We start from the raw sequence: 18,594 nt of genomic DNA, 5'->3' as shown, positions 1-18,594 counted from the left end.
TATATGTATGTTCACTAATCGCATTCCTATCCCCTCAACATCAGTGAGAAAAAAGTCAAAAACAAAAGGAAACAGTTGCTTGCCACAAATGTGTCTGCCTATCGGCTCGGTGGATTAAAAGTTTGAAAAGATAAATGGAAAAACTGCGGCGATCAAAGACTTTTGTTGGGAAATAGTTGGAGGTTGCAAGGTGAGGAGAAGCTTTGAGGGGTGTAATCTTGTCCTGATAAACTTTTCCACTCAGACATTCTGGGAAATTAGCAGAGCATGGCAAGTAGGTGGTGCCCATGTTTTGGTGAGGAAAAGGGAAAATTGGTATACGTGTATGCATGTGAGTTTTTTGCTGATGTTATTTGCAGTAGTCTTCGGATGGTAGCTGAGATGGGTTTCTATAGCAAAGGCTGAAAGTTTGGCTTCTCAAAAAACAAAACACACTGGGATGAACAAAAGAAATAGTGCATAGACAAACATATCCAGACAGAGAGGCAGGATAGACATCAATATTTTGCTGCTGAGCTTGGTGGCATGAGAAAGTAAGCAGAAAGGAAAAGCGGGAAAAAGATTAAAGAAAAAAGATTTGCTGACACGAATTTCCACTTCATTCCAACATGCTGGCATTGGAAAGCTAAAGAGATAAAGGCATGCCAAAAAAGCAGCAGAAGCTCTGAAGCCAGTCATGGTATATAAAAGCAGAACAACAGGGACTCCTTTTTCTCAGCAACAGAGCAGTGCGCAGCCTTAAACGATCACACCGAGCGAGATACAATAGGGGGCCGAACTTTAGAGCCCCGGCTGACCATACGGCATCTGTAGTAGGTTACGTATAAAGAATACATGCCATCTCCAAGTAAAAAGCTCATTGTGAAAGTGTGAATGTGTGTGTGTTTGGACACATTTGGCAGCAGGTCAGGTCTGGGCAGGAACAGACCAGTGGTGAGGCTGTTATTATTGGGTCTGCAGGGACCTGACGGCTGGGGAGAGTCAATTAGGCCCAGATTTATGCCTCTCAGCGTGTGTGTGTCTCTGTGTGTGTGTATGTGGTCCCATCACACACAACTTTGGCTCAGTTTGTGATTGTAATCGCTGCAGTGGTCAAACTCTGATAGAACACTGCCACTCTGTGGACCTTGCTGGTACTGCAAAAGTTCAGGTGGCCCACTAACACTTTTTAAAAGTGACTAAAATGTGTGGATCCAAATCATTTTTAGTCCAGATCAGTCTATGAGTGCTATGAATGGGCTGAGAAACATGTGCCAGTGTTTCTATGCTGGATTTGTGCAATTAAGGTATTCGGATCAGTGACAAAGTTGAACAGGAAACACAAGTGAGAGAACACCCCTGTGCACACAACATACATGTGACAACATACATCAGCAGGTGAAGGAGTGATGGAGTGCGCTCTCCATCCGTACACACTGCAAATCCACACATAAGCACAAACAGCTGGTTCAAGTGATTTAACATATGGCCGTCGTCTGTCCTGGATGGTATGCGGAGAAACATCCGTCAGTCCTCTGATTTTCATCATACAAACACACTTTAATGGATGTCTTCAGCTTTCCTTCGATAAAGCACAGAGTTAAGAAGGCCACTTCATTCCAGCAAAAAATAAGTAAATGAAAATGAGAGGCAAACTGAAAAAAGGGGCGTTTATGATCTCAGTTTAAAGTAAACAAGCTGAGATTTAGATTTAGATGAGGAGTAATGGGTGCGGTAATGAAAGGAAGTCGGGCTAGTTTCCTGTGGAGCTAATCAAAAAGCTGACAGCAGTGGTCCCAGATAGAGGCAACAGCTGAGCTACCGTCACCGACTCGCCTTTGCAACGTAAAGCAAAAATTACAAGATGCCTTCACAGGAAGTAGGCTACTGCTTGGATAAAACAACCTCTGAGCATTTTAATTCATCACCACCCACAAAGTGACAAATGCATTAAACTACTTAACAAATGTTTAAGGCAGTGGTGATGAACGAGCTACACTGAAAAACATATTAGAAAAATGTTGAAACTGTGAGGAGCTTAAAGGGAGCAGCTGAAAGAAGAGAAACATGATGGCAGCAACATGGTTACAAAAAAGACCAAAGCTGGAGCAGGCAAAGTTATGACATGTTACACACAACAAATATGTGGTGGAAAATTCCACATTTAGTTAAATGGCAACAGGTCGGTAACATGTTTGGATCTACAAAGAACATCCAGAACCTAAAACTGCAAAGGAACTTGGTGTTACATCATTAAAAGACTACGATAATCTGATTATCTGATTAATGGTTTTTTAAGAGGCAAACCACAAAATGTTGCTGACTGGCAGTATGTAATAGAGATCTACACAGGCTCGGGAAGTAACTGGAGACTGAAAACTGTCCTCCAGTCTGCCAAAACAAAATTTTACATTTGTTTTGGAACTAAGAGAAACGACATCCTGGCAGTTCAAAAGGCAGCGCCATGATAGTGAAAAAAAGGAGGCACAAGTCTGTCTTAGCAATTTTACCCACCGGACGTGTAACATTCGTTGTTAAAAATATTATTTCAAACTCAGGTATCCTTAATGCAGCCATTCACACCAATTCACTATCAAAATGTGCAATATACAGTGATTTTAAAGGCCTTTAGTCTGACCAGTAAGAATATACAGAAGGGGGCCTATTTACTGAATTCTTTTTTTAGCATTATGTATGTTTTGCTGCATTTTAAATTATTTTATATTTGATAAAGACGTTTGCACACTTGACCAAATAATACGAGGAGAGAGAGATTTATCTATAAGTTTGACTGTATCCCCTGTGTCCGCAAACTAGGCTTGATGATACTGTACCAATCAATTAATTAATGTTTAAGTTCCTAACATGTTTAGATGGAGATCTTAATGAGTCAATAATAGTGACACTAAACAACAGGAAAAGGTTTCCACTTTTTTACCACCACCAAATTATTTTCTTGAAGGCAAAAAAGGGAAGAAACATTTCAAAGACATCATATACACATATATACACACACACACATATATACACACACACACATATATACACACACACACACATATATACACACACACACACATATATATATATATACATATATATATAGATATATATATATATATATATATATATATATATATATATATATATATATATATATATATATATATATATATATATATATATATATATATTTGAGACCAGAAACTGGGAAACTTGGGGGGGAAACTGAGAGAACAATCACTTCTCTATTCAATCAGGGAGGTCAGGCTGTTTTCACTCATTAATCATACATTAATATTCAGACAAACACAGCATGTTTTTCTACTTTCTAAAATCTGAACTCCCTCTCTCCCTCTCTCCCTGACACATGTCCCCTCCTCCTCCTAGCATATGTTAAGCTGTCCAGTACTTAAAAATAGCACAGCACGCAGTGTGTGTGAGCAGGTACTCACCTCTTACACACACAGCATGGTTAGGTCCCACACATTACACACACACACACACACCCAAACATACACAGCAGTGGTTGCATTAGCATGGACTGAAACACCCACATTCCCCTTAAACAAAATCACCACAGTGACTAAATGGGCGGATATCCCATCAGCCACCCAGAGAGGGAGTGTTCTCACTTGAAAACACTAAGCCGATTGGCTCCAGATGTGTACGCATGCTCATTCACAGACACACGAACACGCGCGCGCACACACACACACAATTTTGTTTTTGAGTTTGCACAGCAGACGCAGAGAGGCAGACAAACAAAGACAGAAAAACAAGAACAGAATGATACAAGCAATATCGGTAGCATGCACCGACATAAAACACACACACACACAGAGGTAGAGAAATTAAAGGCTAAGAAGATTTAGGAGTTAAAAATAGATAAGGCAGTAGTGAGGAGCACAGAGCAGCCTAGTATTGCCCCTAATGGCAGAGAATACCGATACACCTGTGCTACACCAGCACTGGCTGCAGGGCTGCTACATAATAAAACTCTAATTGTGAAAAGAAACAACGGGCAATAGAGACGTATGAGCACCTGAAGAAGTGTTTGTTTTTCCATTGGCTAAACTCAATTTTGATTTATCTAGTTAAGTATTTATTTGAAGGCATAACAAGTCATGGGCTGCAGAATTAAAGATGAATATCAAATGCTGCAAACAGCACAGAAACTGTTGTTTGTTCAGCTACCATATGAGTATACTCAGGAGGACACACGTACACACAGATTATAAAACTGCATGGCTCAACGCAGGCTTAGAGCTCGCCGTATGTTAATCTGGCCCATTGATAAGACCTGCTGAGCTGATTCCTGCTCCCACATTTTGCTTAATACATAGAAACTGACACAAATGTATACAGATTAGGCGTGCATGCACACCTAAGTCAAGTGTGTAATCTCATCAATTAACATTAGCAACACAAATAGTTTAGCATCAGCTTTAAAGTGAAAATGTTTTTAAAACCCTATAGAACAGACAATGTTTTGGTGTTGAAAATGACATGCTGTGTTAATGTTTTATGATATGCATATGATCGTACAGTGGCTTAACTTGCCAAGGATTTTCATTTGGTAATGAGGGATATTTGACTCAGTGACTGTTAAATCAAAAGGTAATTCAGGAAATTCAACCGAGTACCGTGATTCAACCTGCGAGAATTCTACACTAAAGTGTAAAGTGCATAATGCTCAGCCTTCTCTTAAAATTGCTCTGACAGTGCAGATGAATGGTTCAGATGTGTATAAATATCAGCAGGAAAAAGTGTACCTCTCTCAAATGCACGTTCTCCAGCTGGGCTTCAGCCTCCTGTGCTGCCATGGTTATTATGCCTGTCCGCTGTCCCCGTCCCCAGTGTCCCTGACCTTGACCTTGGCTTTGGCCTTGAAGCATCTCTAACAGTCTCTGGATGCTCTCGTCCCGGGCGCCCAGCGTCTGCTTCTGAGAATCAATTCTCATCTCCATCTCTTCCATGGTCTTCCTCAGCAGGGATAGCTCCTTGGCCTGCCGCTCATGCTCTGACTGCAGTTGGAAGAAGTTCTCCTCTGATGGAACCAGGGGAGGAGGTGAGGAAAAGCCGTCACACCCAGGCACCTGACAGGGACTACAAGGGTGAAGAGAACCAGAGCTGGGTACAATCCCGGGACCTTGGCTAGGACTGTAGAGAGGCTGATTTGGGCTGCTCCTCAGCCCACGCTGAAGGGTGTCAGCTGGGCTGATTCTTTGTGCGGCTACTGCAGTGTTACAGCCGTATCCAGGGCTGTGAATGATGATGTCAGCTTCCTGTTGCCTTGGATTGTAGGTGTTGGATGGGCTGGCTCTAGGGCTGCTCTTTGGTCCAGGACTCTGCAGGTTGCTGGGGCTTTGTCTGGGACTGTGGCCAGGGCTGAGTCCCCCTCTGAGGTCCTGGTCCATATGGAGCTCTCGATAGGAGTTCCCCTGCTGACGGTGCTGCTGGGAGCGACTGTTCATCTCTCTATGAGCCCTCAGCTCCTCCTGAAGCTCCTGAACTGTTAAAGGAAGCTGCTATAAAAGACAAAGTTCCCATTTATTCAATAATTAAATAAACATGAGCAAATCTGCACAACGTGAAAACACACATATGTAAAGTATGGGACGGTATATGAAGACAGACCTTGTTTCTTCTGTTATTCCCAGGCTGCAGCAGAGAGAGATGATGTAAGACACAAAGACACATGAGAAGCCAAAAGTGAGACATGATAGGAACAAATAACCATTCGCTAGATTCATTTAGACATCTTAATTCACAAAGCTCTTGGAGACTAGTTACACACTATGACCACAAGGGGTCGGGTTTTCTCCTCAAAGCACATGGAGAACACAAAAGCTCCTTTTGTGCTACTTGCAAGTAGAGCAACAGGATTGAGAAAGAGTTTCAAGTACGAAGGAATTCCATATAGAAATAAAAAATCAACTGATGTAAACAAATTTATGAATATTGTAAAATGACCTAAAGAGAGTCCATATTTCAAATTAACAGTAAGTTTACTCCTCCCAAGTTCAAAGGTTTGTGAAGTTGTGAGTATATCATAACAGACTGCAACACAGAGACAGCAAGAAAACAAAAAGTTGTGTCTTTGTGAAGTGATTTCATCTTCTTTCTCTTCTTATCATTACTATTAACAAAAATCCTGTATTCATTTCATATAATTGTCCAAGATTTGACTTTTAGGTTGAGACCTTGAAAACCTTTAACGTTCAGCTAAAATCAATAGAACAACTGGGGGAACCTTTATAGGCTCATAAATATATTTTTTAATTCTTCACGATAAAGAATGGAAATGCATCTAAAACCTTGGCAGGGCTTAACCTGGAACTTAAAATAAATTCTGTGGGTTTAAACAAAATTTGCTGAACTTGACTCATAACCGTAAGGCTGCGGAGGTTCTCCGCTGCAATGACTAACCAATACGCCAATATATTTACCATTTTAACAACTAACCGCTAAATGTCCGTGTGTTGCTGGGGGCAACCAATTTCTTTTGACATTCCTGCTTTTGCAGCACACAAGGCAAAAGAACACAGAATATATTATGTTCGTTTGCTTTTATAGCTTCCTGGTTTTTGATTGGAAATTCAATCAGTGCTTAAAAAGACACATGAAATTGTAACTGTGCTCAAAAAAAGTATAGTCTAAATAAACACACACACACAAACAGCAACTTACAAAATTCAGACAATGATTTATCAGAAAGTTAAATTACAATCTTCTAATCAGTGTGAAGGTGTTACTTATTTTACTCAATTATTCTAAGCTCTTTTTTCCAGTCCAGAAGGTGCATGGAGCCAAGGACACGGAGTGGAGACGTAGGAGGCAGCCGAGGGTGAACACAGATAATCAATGCAACAACAAGCATTGAATATTAAGTCGGAGTGGGAGGAGAGCCCTACACACAAACACGTACACAACCAAGATACAAATACACACGTGCAACTGCGCACGCACACAAACACGCAGCCGACGCAAACATAAGCAAAACAGGCAGATGGTTAGGGGACAAAACTGGTCACTGCTGCTGAGAGAAGAGGTGACATTCCTTATGCTAATAACAAAGTTCTCATGCCAGACTGAACTCTTTCCACAGTCTCTCAAAGAGCAAAAAGGAAAGAAAGAAAATATCCAGGGGAAATGAAGAAAAAAAGAGGTGGAAAGTGACAGGCTGAAAGAAGGGAGGGGAGACGGAGGCAATACGGGAGATTAGCAAGCTTAAGAATAACATCTTCCCTGTGATACAGCTGCTTTTTTCTCTAAAAAGTCACCTTTCTCACTCACTATGTATTAATAGACCTCTCTGCATTGAATCATATCTGTTATTAACCTCTGTCTCTCTTCCACAGCATGTCTTTATCCTGTCTTCCTTCTCTCACCCCAACCGGTCGCAGCAGATGGCCGCCCCTCCCTGAGCCTGGTTCTGCCGGAGGTTTCTTCCTGTTAAAAGGGAGTTTTTCCTTCCCACTGTCGCCAAAGTGCTTGCTCATAGGGGGTCATATGATTGTTGGGTTTTTCTCTGTATCTATGAAGCGCCTTGAGGCGACTTTTGTTGTGATTTGGCGCTATATAAATAAAATTGAATTGAATTGAATTGAATTGAATTAAAAGCAGGGTTTTTTAAAAGAAGTCTTTTTCAGATTTTACATGTTATATTTTATGTGGGCTGTGAGCCTTATGAGTTATAGTAAAGGTCAAGAGGGAGAGACAAAAAAGAGGAATTTCACAACTAGTCAGGACTGAAAACTGTGATGAGGTAAAGCTTAACTAGGTGTGTGCATCAGTAGCTGCTCGGGGACAGCGCAAGTAAGAGTAAGACAGAACAAGGCGACAGGTTTTTTAAAGTTATTATTGCGCTCACGAGAAAAATACTGTACAAATTAAAAATCAGGGCGTGATCAAGCCCAAAGGTTTGCTCCAGCAAACAGCTAATGAGCATTTTCTTTATATTAACTTCTACGAGCTTCACTTGAGGGCAGGGTGCTGCAGCGTGACTTGTGCAAATAACACAGTCTGCTTTATTTTATAAAGTTTGCTGCTTTCGAAATGAGAAGAATGTGTGTATGCGTGTGTAGGTGTGCGTGTATGTGTCACAGTGTCCTCACACTCTGTGACAATGTGCGATGAAAAAAGCTATAAATATGAATGCAGAGGTGGCTCCTTGGTTACAAGAAGGAGGAGTCAGATGGGAGACTTGGAAGATATGATCAAGGTTTTTGCATGCTTGGTTCAAAGAACAATACAAAAATCTGGGAGTGGAGTTGCTACAGCGATTTCTTAGCGTGAGAGACTCTAGATGAGTTTCATGTTGTATACAACGACTTTTAAGGTGTTTCCATCAGAAAAACAGACACGTGAAGGGAAAAAAAGCTTAAAAAGCAAATGGAGATACTGTCAGGATGAAAAACACAAAGAATTCAGATGAAGGGATAATAGATACGATCCAGTAGCTGTTCAGTGAGGCAGACAAATGGATAATGCCTCGAACTGAATGGACCACACTCCAGGGACAGGTGACACAGGACAGGACTAGTCACTGTCTCTTCAGGAGTAGATGTGAGGGTTTTTAGAAACTTGGAGTGGATGCCACTAGTGCACGTTCCCATGGTAACACAGGGAGCCTCGCAAACATCATTATAAATGAACCGCACAGACGCCTTTCAGTGCAACCTTGAAGTCAGAAACAAAAGGTATGAAGTGAAGTGAGGGGCATGATATGCAGAGGAAATGGGTGGGTCAGCACAAAGAGCCTGAATGGAGTGTGCGAGCAGACACTCCATTCAGGCTTTTTTAAAGAGTGTCATTTTAAAGAACTAAGACCTCAGTAAAATCAAAAATGCAGCATTTACTGTAACAGATATTTGCAGGCTTCTGTTGACTGACTTTTTAATGCTTTTTAATGCCAATGTCTGAACAGTTTGTAACTTCATTTCAAACATACAACCTTACCAGACTTTCTGAGTCACCTCTGTCAGCGAGATTTTGGACCACTGTAACATAGCTAGTAATTAATCCATGTTAGCAGGTCAGCCAGTGTTAAATGATTACCTAATAAGAAAGCTCGAGTAACCTTGGCCAAAAGAGGATGTGACTGAGGCATGGCATTTAATTCATGGGACCCCTGTCTGGTTTTGTGGCTTAAATAAGGTCATGCTACAAACTTAGCATTACAGATTCATGCAGTTAAGTTAAAGCTAGCTGGCTAACCTGTGCTTGTCACCCTGCTAACGTTACAGCTAAATGACCTGACAAAGGGTCAAATCTGACCTGGCCTGACATTTAGCGATCCAGCCCACTTAGGATTTGAGTTTGACACCCCTGCATTACAGCTAACAAATTATAAAATGCTAGTTTCCTATCTTGCCAAATGACTTCAGCAGCTAATATGACCCAAGCTTATATAATATGCTAAACAGTGTTGAATTTAGCCAATACTGAATCATGTAACAGTACAAACCAAAGATTTAAGTAAAAATTGCTTTCTGCAGTACGAGCTGTGGGCGATGGAAGGCAGGGGCAATTAGCCAACATGTCAGTGTAGACCTGCGTCATGTATGTCTCATTGCTGATTTGGCAAGTGCTAACACTAGCCACAAGCAAGACTGACAGACGTTCACCATCAATAACAGCAACAGTTTTATGGGTGTTACACTGAGAACCTTAAATGTGAAGTAATAGTATCGCAGTGTTGTGTTTAGTGGAGAAAATGTCTGTTTTATTTATGCAGCTATTTTTGAAACAAGCTCACCTGCAAATCTTCTTGGTTTGTCCTGTGCTGGTCTTTCACAATGGAGCTCCTCGCTCCCTCCTCTCGCCTCACGCCCTTTTCTCTCTTTACATCTGGGCTCCAAAAGTTGACGCTGTTCATGCTGGGGCCTGTCCTTCCATCCCTACCTCCTTCCAGTTCTCTTCGCAGGTTGTTGTTCTCTCTCTGCAGATCCCTCAGCTGAGAATGGAGATCAAATGTGGAAACCTCTCCACGTCCAGTCGAATTCATTATCTGTGTGAGTCTTCCAGACTGCCGCCGTAAACTAGAAGTCCCTCCAGAAAGAAAACTCTGGTCTCCACAAGGATCTGACAAGTGATGCATCCCAGAAGATGTGATGTTTGGGCTGCTTCCGGTAGCTGTCGTCCGGCCAGTGTAGGAGGAGCGGCTGGTACTTCTACCTAGTGTCATGGTGCCTTTGGGGTACCCACCAGAGGGTTCCAAGGACTCCCGCTCACTGGGATACATAGTACCTGATGTGGCATATGCAGCACTCAAAGACTGAATATTCTCCATAGACAAGGTTTTACCCCCTGGTGCTGTCGCTGAACCACGCGTTGACCCTTTGCCTGCTTCTGGCTCAGCTTTGATTTTTGAACCTGGCCTTGACACTGACCCTTGTCCCCCAGTCAGTTTAGATGGTGTTGCAGGCACACCTCCTGACACAGAGCCTGGTTCTAACCCTGAACGGGCCCCTGGTGCTGAGCTTACAGCCTGTTTGCCTTTCCCGTGTTTAGGGGACCTTGAGAAACGTGAATGAGATGAGTTGCCATCGGTGTGCCCACTACCTTTTGCAGCAGCAGAAAGCTTGCTCTGTGTGGGCTTGGCTCTAATATTTAAAGGCATCTTCTTTTTTTTTTACATGGCAAAATACAACATCTGAAAAGAAACTGTTAAAGCTGAGAATATGCTCATGTCCTTTGTGGATAACAGAGTAAGTAAAGGCCACGTACTGGCCTCTCAGTTTTCACCTGTCCATGACTGATTGTTTAGGGCTTGAGGCTGACTTTTATTTAGTCCTATTTGAGGAAAGCAGCAGTCACTGTTGGCAGCAGGTCTCCCAGACACACAGGTCAGTGGTCTTGTAATTTCAGCTACAGTGCAGGACATCATGGATTCTAAAAAGGTGAAAGTGAGACAAATCATTTAAAACCAATTTGATTTGGCAGTTAAAGGTTGCATCAACACAAGCAGCTGTACAACCTAAATAAAATTACACCAATGATTTAAATCAAGAACTACCTAATCAACACCAAGCATTAGAAGCAACACCTATATAACAAACAATACTGTCAACTGTACTTCTGGTCACAGCCAGGCTGATGTAATTCATGGTTTGTGGTAATTATTTAATGAACATTTTAAAGAAATTAAACATTTAATTCCCCAGAGAACCTTTTACACAAAGGTACAGGATTAGTGTGCTTCTTCAGGAAAAGAGTTCGGACCAAAGTGCTTTACAACTTGACTTACAATTGCTAAAGTACTCCCTAATCCTCGCTCTTCCTTATTAGGGGAGAGTGACAATGTGAGGACAGGAAAGAAATGTCTCTAAGCAGACTGCACATTAGTGGTGCAGTATACTACAGGCTACTTCTACACTCTCGCTCATTATATTTAGAAAACCTCCCACAGTCTCAGTCACCGCAGTAGATGGTGAAAGGATATTAAAAAAAAAGGAAGATGGACCAGTATGACCATTTCAGCACCATGGACAGCACTAACTCTAGTTATTGCAAAGTGCTGGGATTCTAACCTGCAGGGAAAACAAAATTGTGTAATCTGCAGTGAACATAGGAAATTGCAACAATTTTTACCAACTGTCCCTCAGGTGCAATTGCAAATTTGTCATTATGCTTTGCTAGGCTGTCAACATACCTGTACCTTAGGCTCCAGCTAAAACTGGAGAGAAATAGACACCGTAGTACATGTTAAGACTATATCCATATCAAAGTAAGTGCACCCCAGCATCATCCTAGTCCACAATGGGGGCCTGTCTGCAAATCTGCAGAGGCAAATCCACATCATAATCCCTCCTCTAATCCATGAGGATTGGGTGCTGGGACTCACTACACAGGATTCAACTGAGCGATTGGCTAAGTGTTCTTGTCAGTCATAACATAGCTGTCAATCCCTTATCCACTGTGGAGACAATGAAGTTAGCGTCATGAACCTTCAGTGGTACCCATTTGTGTGTACTTCTGGTATATCAGTGGAGGAATGTGGCCAATAATTAGTAAATATTGTTATTCTATTAATTAGATATTATAATAAAATTACAAACAGGCTCTAAACAATTCTAAATTCTACTCAAGGTAGCTTGGTAAGCTACTATTATAAGCTTTGCCCTTTTGCATTATTCGCATTAAGATGGAGGTATCACAAGTCACTGGTCCATATTCATGGAGACGCGCCAAGTTTACGCCGCTGCACGCTCCCACGTCAAACCATAGCGGCAGAATGAGAAAGGACAGATGAAGGAAGAGCGGAATTCTGAAATAAAGTAGACAACGCCTCACTTCATTTCGGTCCACAAGCCGCTGCACTTACTTCTCAGTTTGCAGCCAGCTGTTGCTGCGAAGAGAAAAGTCGAATCACCGCCCAAACTGCAACGGCATAGATCGGTTGTTCCGGATGATAATTTACAGTCCTTTGGAAGGCTTTTCCTGGAGCTCAACATCCTGCCACCTCAATGGAAAAACTACCGAGCAGACCTAACCGTATTCCATGCGTGGCACGAGTAAAACTGTCGCTGTGCATGTGATTGGGCAGCCTCGACAGAGACGGAGCATAATTCTACTATGACCACCGCATGACGGATTAGTTTCTTGCTCGTATGCACACGGCTACATGAGTTCGGACTCGTACCTTACATAATAATTAATCTGCCGCTAAAACTAAAAGCACACAGTTTAATTTGTTGAAATAATGTTTTCATGTTGGAATTATTTATTTTTTAATAATTCCACAAAGTCCAGGTGCGCACCCAAATGTTTGCCCGAGCTTACCGTACAGGTACCTCTCCATCACTGTAAAGTCCCATCAGTACCCTGTCCGACCTCGGCGCAGGCTCCATGATCTCAGCAGCTCAGCTCATGACCTGTACTGCCATCGGGTCCGCGTGGGCGCGCTCTCCCAGCTGGCGCGTGCGCGACGAAGAGCCGTGGTGGGGCAGCGCGAAGAGCCATGATTGGGTGGTTTCCTGTTTTTCATATACCTATGAATCATGAATTGGGAATGGTACTTGGAAGGTATTACGCAAAGCCAAAGCTCTGAAATTCCCTTTACTACACAGCAGCTGGAACTTAATATTGTTGGGTTTTTTAAACAAAAGAGCCCACACAGACAAAAGTGAGTTTGCTTGAAGTAGATGTAGAGACATAATTTAAGATCACACCATGTGATTGGGTAAAACCGGGCTATTCTGGAATACAAATGTGGTGACTTGTGACAGTGCAGTTAGGAGCTCTCTGAAGTGTATCGGGGAAGTGCAGCTGTTCGGCACGATCCTATTTTGCATTCAACAGACCATAAACCAGAAATTACAGTGAGTAACTATAACTGTATTTGGTCCTGGTTCGGTCTCAGAAAAGAGATCCCGCCAAGCTAGAGTACAGAGACGATGAAAACATGACATGATTTTGTTTTCTCATTAAACAAACAGAAAAAATAGATCATTTAAGTAGGTGATAATGAAGTCCTTAGTGATCTGTAACCTGCAACAAGTGCTGGTTTCATTTCCTCCCTTAACTTAACGGAAGAGAAGTAAAATTCTGTAGACGGCGGAGTGCTCAGTGTTGCTGGTATTTATGAAATCAAGCCACTCAAGGGAAATCAAGTCAAGCTCTCTTATATCGTTGCTTTAGTTAATGTTGCAACCCAAACGTGAATGTGCTCTGAAGACAAATATTATATTTGATAAGCAGTACACCAAAGTGTGTGCATTCACGCAAGCCTATAGCAGATATGCCATGGGATTGTGTCGCCCCCGCATCGTGATTGCATAAAAAGTAATGAATGACTTTAAGCGTGTGGAGCAAAGTACATATAATAAAATGGGTAAATTACAGGTTAAGATGCTAAATAAACGCAATCAAAAGTTCTTCCGTCTGACAAAATATAACGGAAAGGAAAGCTGATATTATTTTCTGCAAATACAAATACAGGTGTTGTAAACCACTGGATTCGGCAAAGGAAAATAAAACAAATCAAGAAAATATAAGCTAATACATCCAAATGATCATAATAACAATAACAACAAATGACGTCCCAGAGAAACCAACAGAGGAATAAGAACAATATGTATAACATATATATGGAAGAGTTAATAAAATTATAACACCAACCAAATGTATGTGACAGCATGTTAATGGAAGGTCAAGTTTGTTAATATTTAGCGATATGAAGGAGGAAGATCTTTGAAATCATGATTGTCTCTGCTAGCATGTAAAAGTAGGTTATATAAAACTTTCACTCATGTTGTTGTCATAAAATTTGAGGTTATCTGATGACAACGCCATTCTCATTTGATTCCAGAAAAGGGGTTGAGCACATGGGTGATGCGGCCATGACAACACAGACTTTCTGCACAATCGTTTTCTCAGCTGAAGGTACTTCAGTTTGGGAAAAATCTTATCCATCAGAACCAGCACAGCTACGTCCACCTTTTCGAGACAGAATTAGGGATAATTTTAGGATTGTGGGTTAAGTTACAGCCACAAAATTTGTGAAAATATACAGGCTGATTTTACGACTTTACCTTCTCATCCAGAAGCCTCTGTTGAACCATGAAGAAGGCCTGGCGGATCACACCATTCACATTTCCGTTAACACCTCTGGACAGCACAAAAATGGTTTTCACACTCCTGTATACTGCATTATGAAGATTCTCTATACATGACAGCCCAGGAATCCAGTCCCTTTCTTCTAAGCATAGACAAAACCTCCTGTGACCAGAGTTCTCCAGATTGACAGTTAACTCGTTGTAAACCCAGTCCCTCACAGCCTGGTTACTGGTGTCAAACACCACAAAGGCATCATATTGATAATGCGAATCGGTCCCAGCTATCTGGGAGTAGCCTTTGTGTCCAGCCCAGAGCACTTGCAGGCAATACCACATATCCCAGCCGTAGAGGTGCTTCAGTAAAGGAAGAACAGTAAACACCAGAGTCATAAATGAACAGGCAACAAAGGCTACACTACCATATATGTCCTGGCAAGAACGCTGGTCCATGGACAGTATGCTCTCACCCTGCTGAGACTCTGGGAATTCACACCGTACATCTGTGGTCAGATAAGGAATGTGTACCGGTGTAGTACTCAAGAAGTCAGCAAGCCAGGAGGTATTGCAGTCACATTTGAAGGGGTTGGCATGCAGGGTGAGATTCTCAAGGCGAGTGCCATTTTTAAAGAGGACAGGAAGATGCTCCCGGTTCAACTCTTTGATCTGATTGTGACTGAGATACAAATGTTTTAGGGACTTTGCGTTATTAAAGAAATCTTCAGGAATATAACTGAGCCGATTGTGACTGAGGTCCAGGAAGGTAAAATTGACTCCAAATATTACTGCATAATTTGGCAGTTTGTAAAGGAAGTTGTGATTCAGGTTCAGGTAATGTAAACTGGTAAGTGCAGAGATGTTTAGCCATGGGAAATAGTTTAGAGAATTGCTGCTGACGATGAGAGCCCTAAGGCTACTTGGGAGGTTACTCAGCACTTCAGATGAGAGCGATTTTAAATGGTTGTTGGAGATGTCCAGGTAGGTTAGATTTGTCAGGTTCTGGAAGAAATTAGTGTACTTGTTGTTGTCAGAGTCCCACATGATGTTCAGGTGATTTCCAGAGAAGTCAAAGTACTTCAAAGAATTGCAGATCAGCCTTTGGTTGATTCGCATCCCAATAGCATTGTTTGCCAGACTTAGAGCTTCCAATTGATTCAAATTTTCAAGGAACTCAAAACGATGGCCCATGCCCCTCATATTGAAATGAAAGTCATTGTTACTGATATCTAATATCTTCAGAGATGAATTAAGTTCCCTGAAAGCATCGTTATAATAAAGATCAAGCCTATTGTAAGACAAATTAAGAAACTCTAAATGTGTCATACCTTCAAACACCCCACCTCTCAGTGCCTGGTTCATGTAATTGAAGGAAAGGTCTAAACAAACGGCATTCTCCATGCCTGAAACCACATGTTTGTTAAGGTACACGATATCATTCTGAGACAGGTCAAATGTCAGCTTATTTTTGCAATGAAAATTTCTCAAGTCCCACAGTGATGTAATTACTGGAAATCTTTTGTCCAGAACATCTGCTCGGTGCTGGAAGCCCAATAGTGTTGGGATATTTGTCACACTGTCTTCTAACATTTCCAAAGCATTTAATGGGTCTGTTTCCCATACACTGTTTCTAGATGTGACGTCTCTATCCATTAGAGTGAGAGGTTGATTATGAAGAGAGCCTGCATACAGGTTTACATCCACAGTCCCAGGTCGTGAAATTGAGCTGCACTCAAGGAAATTAAGCATGTTCTGGGAGAGGTCAACAGAAGTTAGAGAGGGTAACTGTTTGACAAATGTCATATTAAAAGTGTTAATGAAATTCATTCTCAGCTCTATAACTCTTAGACTTTTTAACTTGGAGAGGACTTCAACGCTTTCACCAGAAAATTTTAGGAAAAAGTTGCCACTCAGAAGAAGATATTGCAGATCAGACATGTTGTTAAAATATGGGGAAAGATTAAGTTCTGGAAAAGTCTTCAGTGGTTCATAGTTATAGATAAGGCTCAGCCACTTGACCCCTGTTAGCTCTTTAAAGAAGGTCCCATTTTGCATAGCATGTGCCAGGAGGTTGTCAGAGAGGTCCAATATTTTCAGTTTCTTCAATGGTCTGAAAAGGTCCTTTGGAAATGTTTTCAGAGAGTTTCCCCTCAAACTTAGGATGGTAATGGAGCTGTTTTCAGAATAAAAGGAGTTTGAATGTAGCTTTAGAGACTGATTATGTGGGCATGGAAAGCAGGGCCTTGCAGCATGGTCACAACGTTGGCAATTCCACTCCAAATTTAAGTCCTCCAGGGCAGTCATTTTGAAAAATGCTTTTTCTAAGACTTCTGTGATTGTATTCTCTCTTAAATCCAGACTCTCCAGTGAGAGTGGCAGTCCTTTAGGGATAGCTGTCAAATTATTATACCCTAATGTGAGGTTTTTCAGTTTGGGGAGCTCTTGGAAAACCTTTTCACTGATGTAAAAGGACTGGTTGCACGGGTTTGCATAAAAGCAGTTCTTGCTGAGGAAGAGCTTTTCGAGATGTGGAGTGTTTAGAGGGTAGATAATGTTGAAGATCTGGTTGTTCTCTAGATGAAGAACTTCCAGGCTCGCTGGTAACCATGGTATGTAGGCAAGACTGTTTCCTGACAAATCCAGATGTTTCAGTGTTAGTAGGGGCTTGAAAGCATACCTGGAGATTTTCACTCTGCAAGACCTGTCTTCCAGAGCTCTCGGACTGCCCGGCTGACAGTTGCCCGATAACTTTAGAGTATGCAGATTTGGGACACCTGTGAAAGCATGCGGCCATACTCGGTTTATCTTAGTCCGGCTTAAATCTATGTAAGCTACAGATGTAGCCTTAATGAAGGGGACGTGCTTGAGTGGTCTGTCACTGCAGTCAACTTTAGTTTCATTCAGATTGGTGTCACATGGTAAAAATTTTGTATTTATGGTCTTCACCAGTGGAAAAAGCTGGCTTAGGATGAGGATATTTTTTACCAGAGCCTGAAAAAAAGTCAACAAAATTAAATTCAGTTGCTTACAACAAGTTTGAGGATACCATATAATATACATAATAAAATATTAACACCACCTGCATCCTACAGTACAGTGCAAAAGTCTTGGACAACCCCTCATTTCTTTACATTTTGCTTCCAAGGACAATGAAATAACAGATTCATAACTGACAACTTAACAAAGAACCAATTTCATGGCAAAGAAAACGCGTATAAAATAGTATTTTTGCATCAACGAGGTGATTCTCTGAGAGCCATTAAGTAAAAAAACTGACCTATCCCTGTGTGTCCTTAAAACATTTAAAGGAACTGGACAAAAGAAGAAGTGGTACAGTGTCTGAAAGTCATACCCTTTAGAAATATGGGGGTGTCAAGTAGCCATTCTTTAGTTAGGAAAGCAGGGAGAAAAGGCTGAGGTATGCCAGATCACACAAGAACTGGGCTAAAAATCACTGAAATGACAAGAAAGCTTGTCTAAGAGAGTTCAGAGTGAGAGAAAAAAGATTGACTCGTACAAGCGCGCTTTTAAAAAAATAAGAGGTGGCTCAAGACTTACACACAGTACCGTAAATCTAATAGAGCCTTATCAGGTGGTTTACATGTACGTAAATGTTTACACTGCGAGTTCAGACTTCCTAAAATGAAATATGACTTTCAAACAGAATATAATGAAAAGTCACTTACCACAGCGCGTGAAGTATGCATCGTGCTCGTAAGAGCACAGGTTATAAGAGGATGACTGTGCTCACACAAGAAGCAGTTTTCATTATGCAGAAGTGAAAGCAGGTGGTCAGGTATAAAGCAGTCTGATGCAAACCATGTGACCTCTTAAACTGACAAGGGAGATACCCCCCCCCCCCAAAAAAAAAAAACTTCACAAAAGAATATTTGTCCCATGAGAATCACTTCTCAATTCAATAGCCACATTTTATCACTTCATAGGGGGTTTCCTATTGGTGGGAAAAAAAATTGAAAGACTTCCTCAAGTAGCTAGAACTTCTGTTAAAAAAAAGAAATGACATTCGATTTCAGTACTAGTTTCAGGAATGCTCTCA

The 18,594-nt window shown here is 41.5% G+C and overlaps 2 protein-coding genes across 4 annotated transcripts in view; both read right to left on the bottom strand.

Moving 5' to 3' along the window:
- Positions 1 to 12,874, bottom strand: part of LOC147304710 (ERC protein 2) — a 161,827-nt gene extending 148,953 nt beyond the window's left edge. Inside the window, exons 1-4 of one of the 3 annotated variants that reach the window (XM_086276622.1) lie at positions 12,769 to 12,874; positions 9,743 to 10,878; positions 5,620 to 5,643; positions 4,755 to 5,510 (exon numbers count right to left, since the gene is read on the bottom strand). In XM_086276622.1, coding sequence (XP_086132748.1) covers positions 4,755 to 5,510; positions 5,620 to 5,643; positions 9,743 to 10,606 — 1,644 coding nt within the window. In that variant the 5' untranslated portion in view covers positions 10,607 to 10,878; positions 12,769 to 12,874. Of the gene's footprint in view, positions 1 to 4,754; positions 5,511 to 5,619; positions 5,644 to 9,742; positions 10,879 to 12,310; positions 12,463 to 12,768 lie in introns of those variants that run through there. The other 2 variants (XM_086276624.1, XM_086276623.1) reach the window with 2 other exon arrangements.
- Positions 12,875 to 13,247: 373 nt separating this feature from the next.
- On the bottom strand, positions 13,248 to 18,342 carry tlr9 (toll-like receptor 9). The gene is made up of 3 exons (XM_086277905.1): positions 18,224 to 18,342; positions 14,520 to 17,528; positions 13,248 to 14,424 (listed from the first exon to the last, which is right to left on the bottom strand). The coding sequence occupies exons 1-3, from the start codon at positions 18,242 to 18,244 to the stop codon at positions 14,218 to 14,220; spliced, it is 3,237 nt and encodes a 1,078-aa protein (XP_086134031.1). The 5' UTR covers positions 18,245 to 18,342; the 3' UTR covers positions 13,248 to 14,217.
- Between the last annotated feature and the right edge of the window lie 252 nt (positions 18,343 to 18,594).

This window comes from Aulonocara sp. 'chitande type north' Nkhata Bay, linkage group LG20 (assembly GCF_057382095.1).
Source record: "Aulonocara sp. 'chitande type north' Nkhata Bay isolate Kocher_YH1m ecotype deep benthic linkage group LG20, A_spYH_male_GT1.1, whole genome shotgun sequence".
Lineage (NCBI taxonomy): Eukaryota > Metazoa > Chordata > Actinopteri > Cichliformes > Cichlidae > Aulonocara > Aulonocara sp. 'chitande type north' Nkhata Bay.
The sequence above is the reverse complement of the archived record's forward strand: the minus strand, read 5'-3'. Positions and strand labels throughout refer to the sequence as shown.

Bases quoted from the DNA above. Each gene is read 5' to 3' on its own strand.
- tlr9 (XM_086277905.1), bottom strand. From the start codon at position 18,244: ATGCATACTTCACGCGCTGTG. The intron at 17,529-18,223 runs GTAAGTGACTTT...ACTTTTTTTCAG, and splicing joins TGCATACTTCACGCGCTGTG to GCTCTGGTAAAAAATATCCT. The intron at 14,425-14,519 runs GTAAAGTCGTAA...TGTCTCGAAAAG, and splicing joins AGAGGCTTCTGGATGAGAAG to GTGGACGTAGCTGTGCTGGT.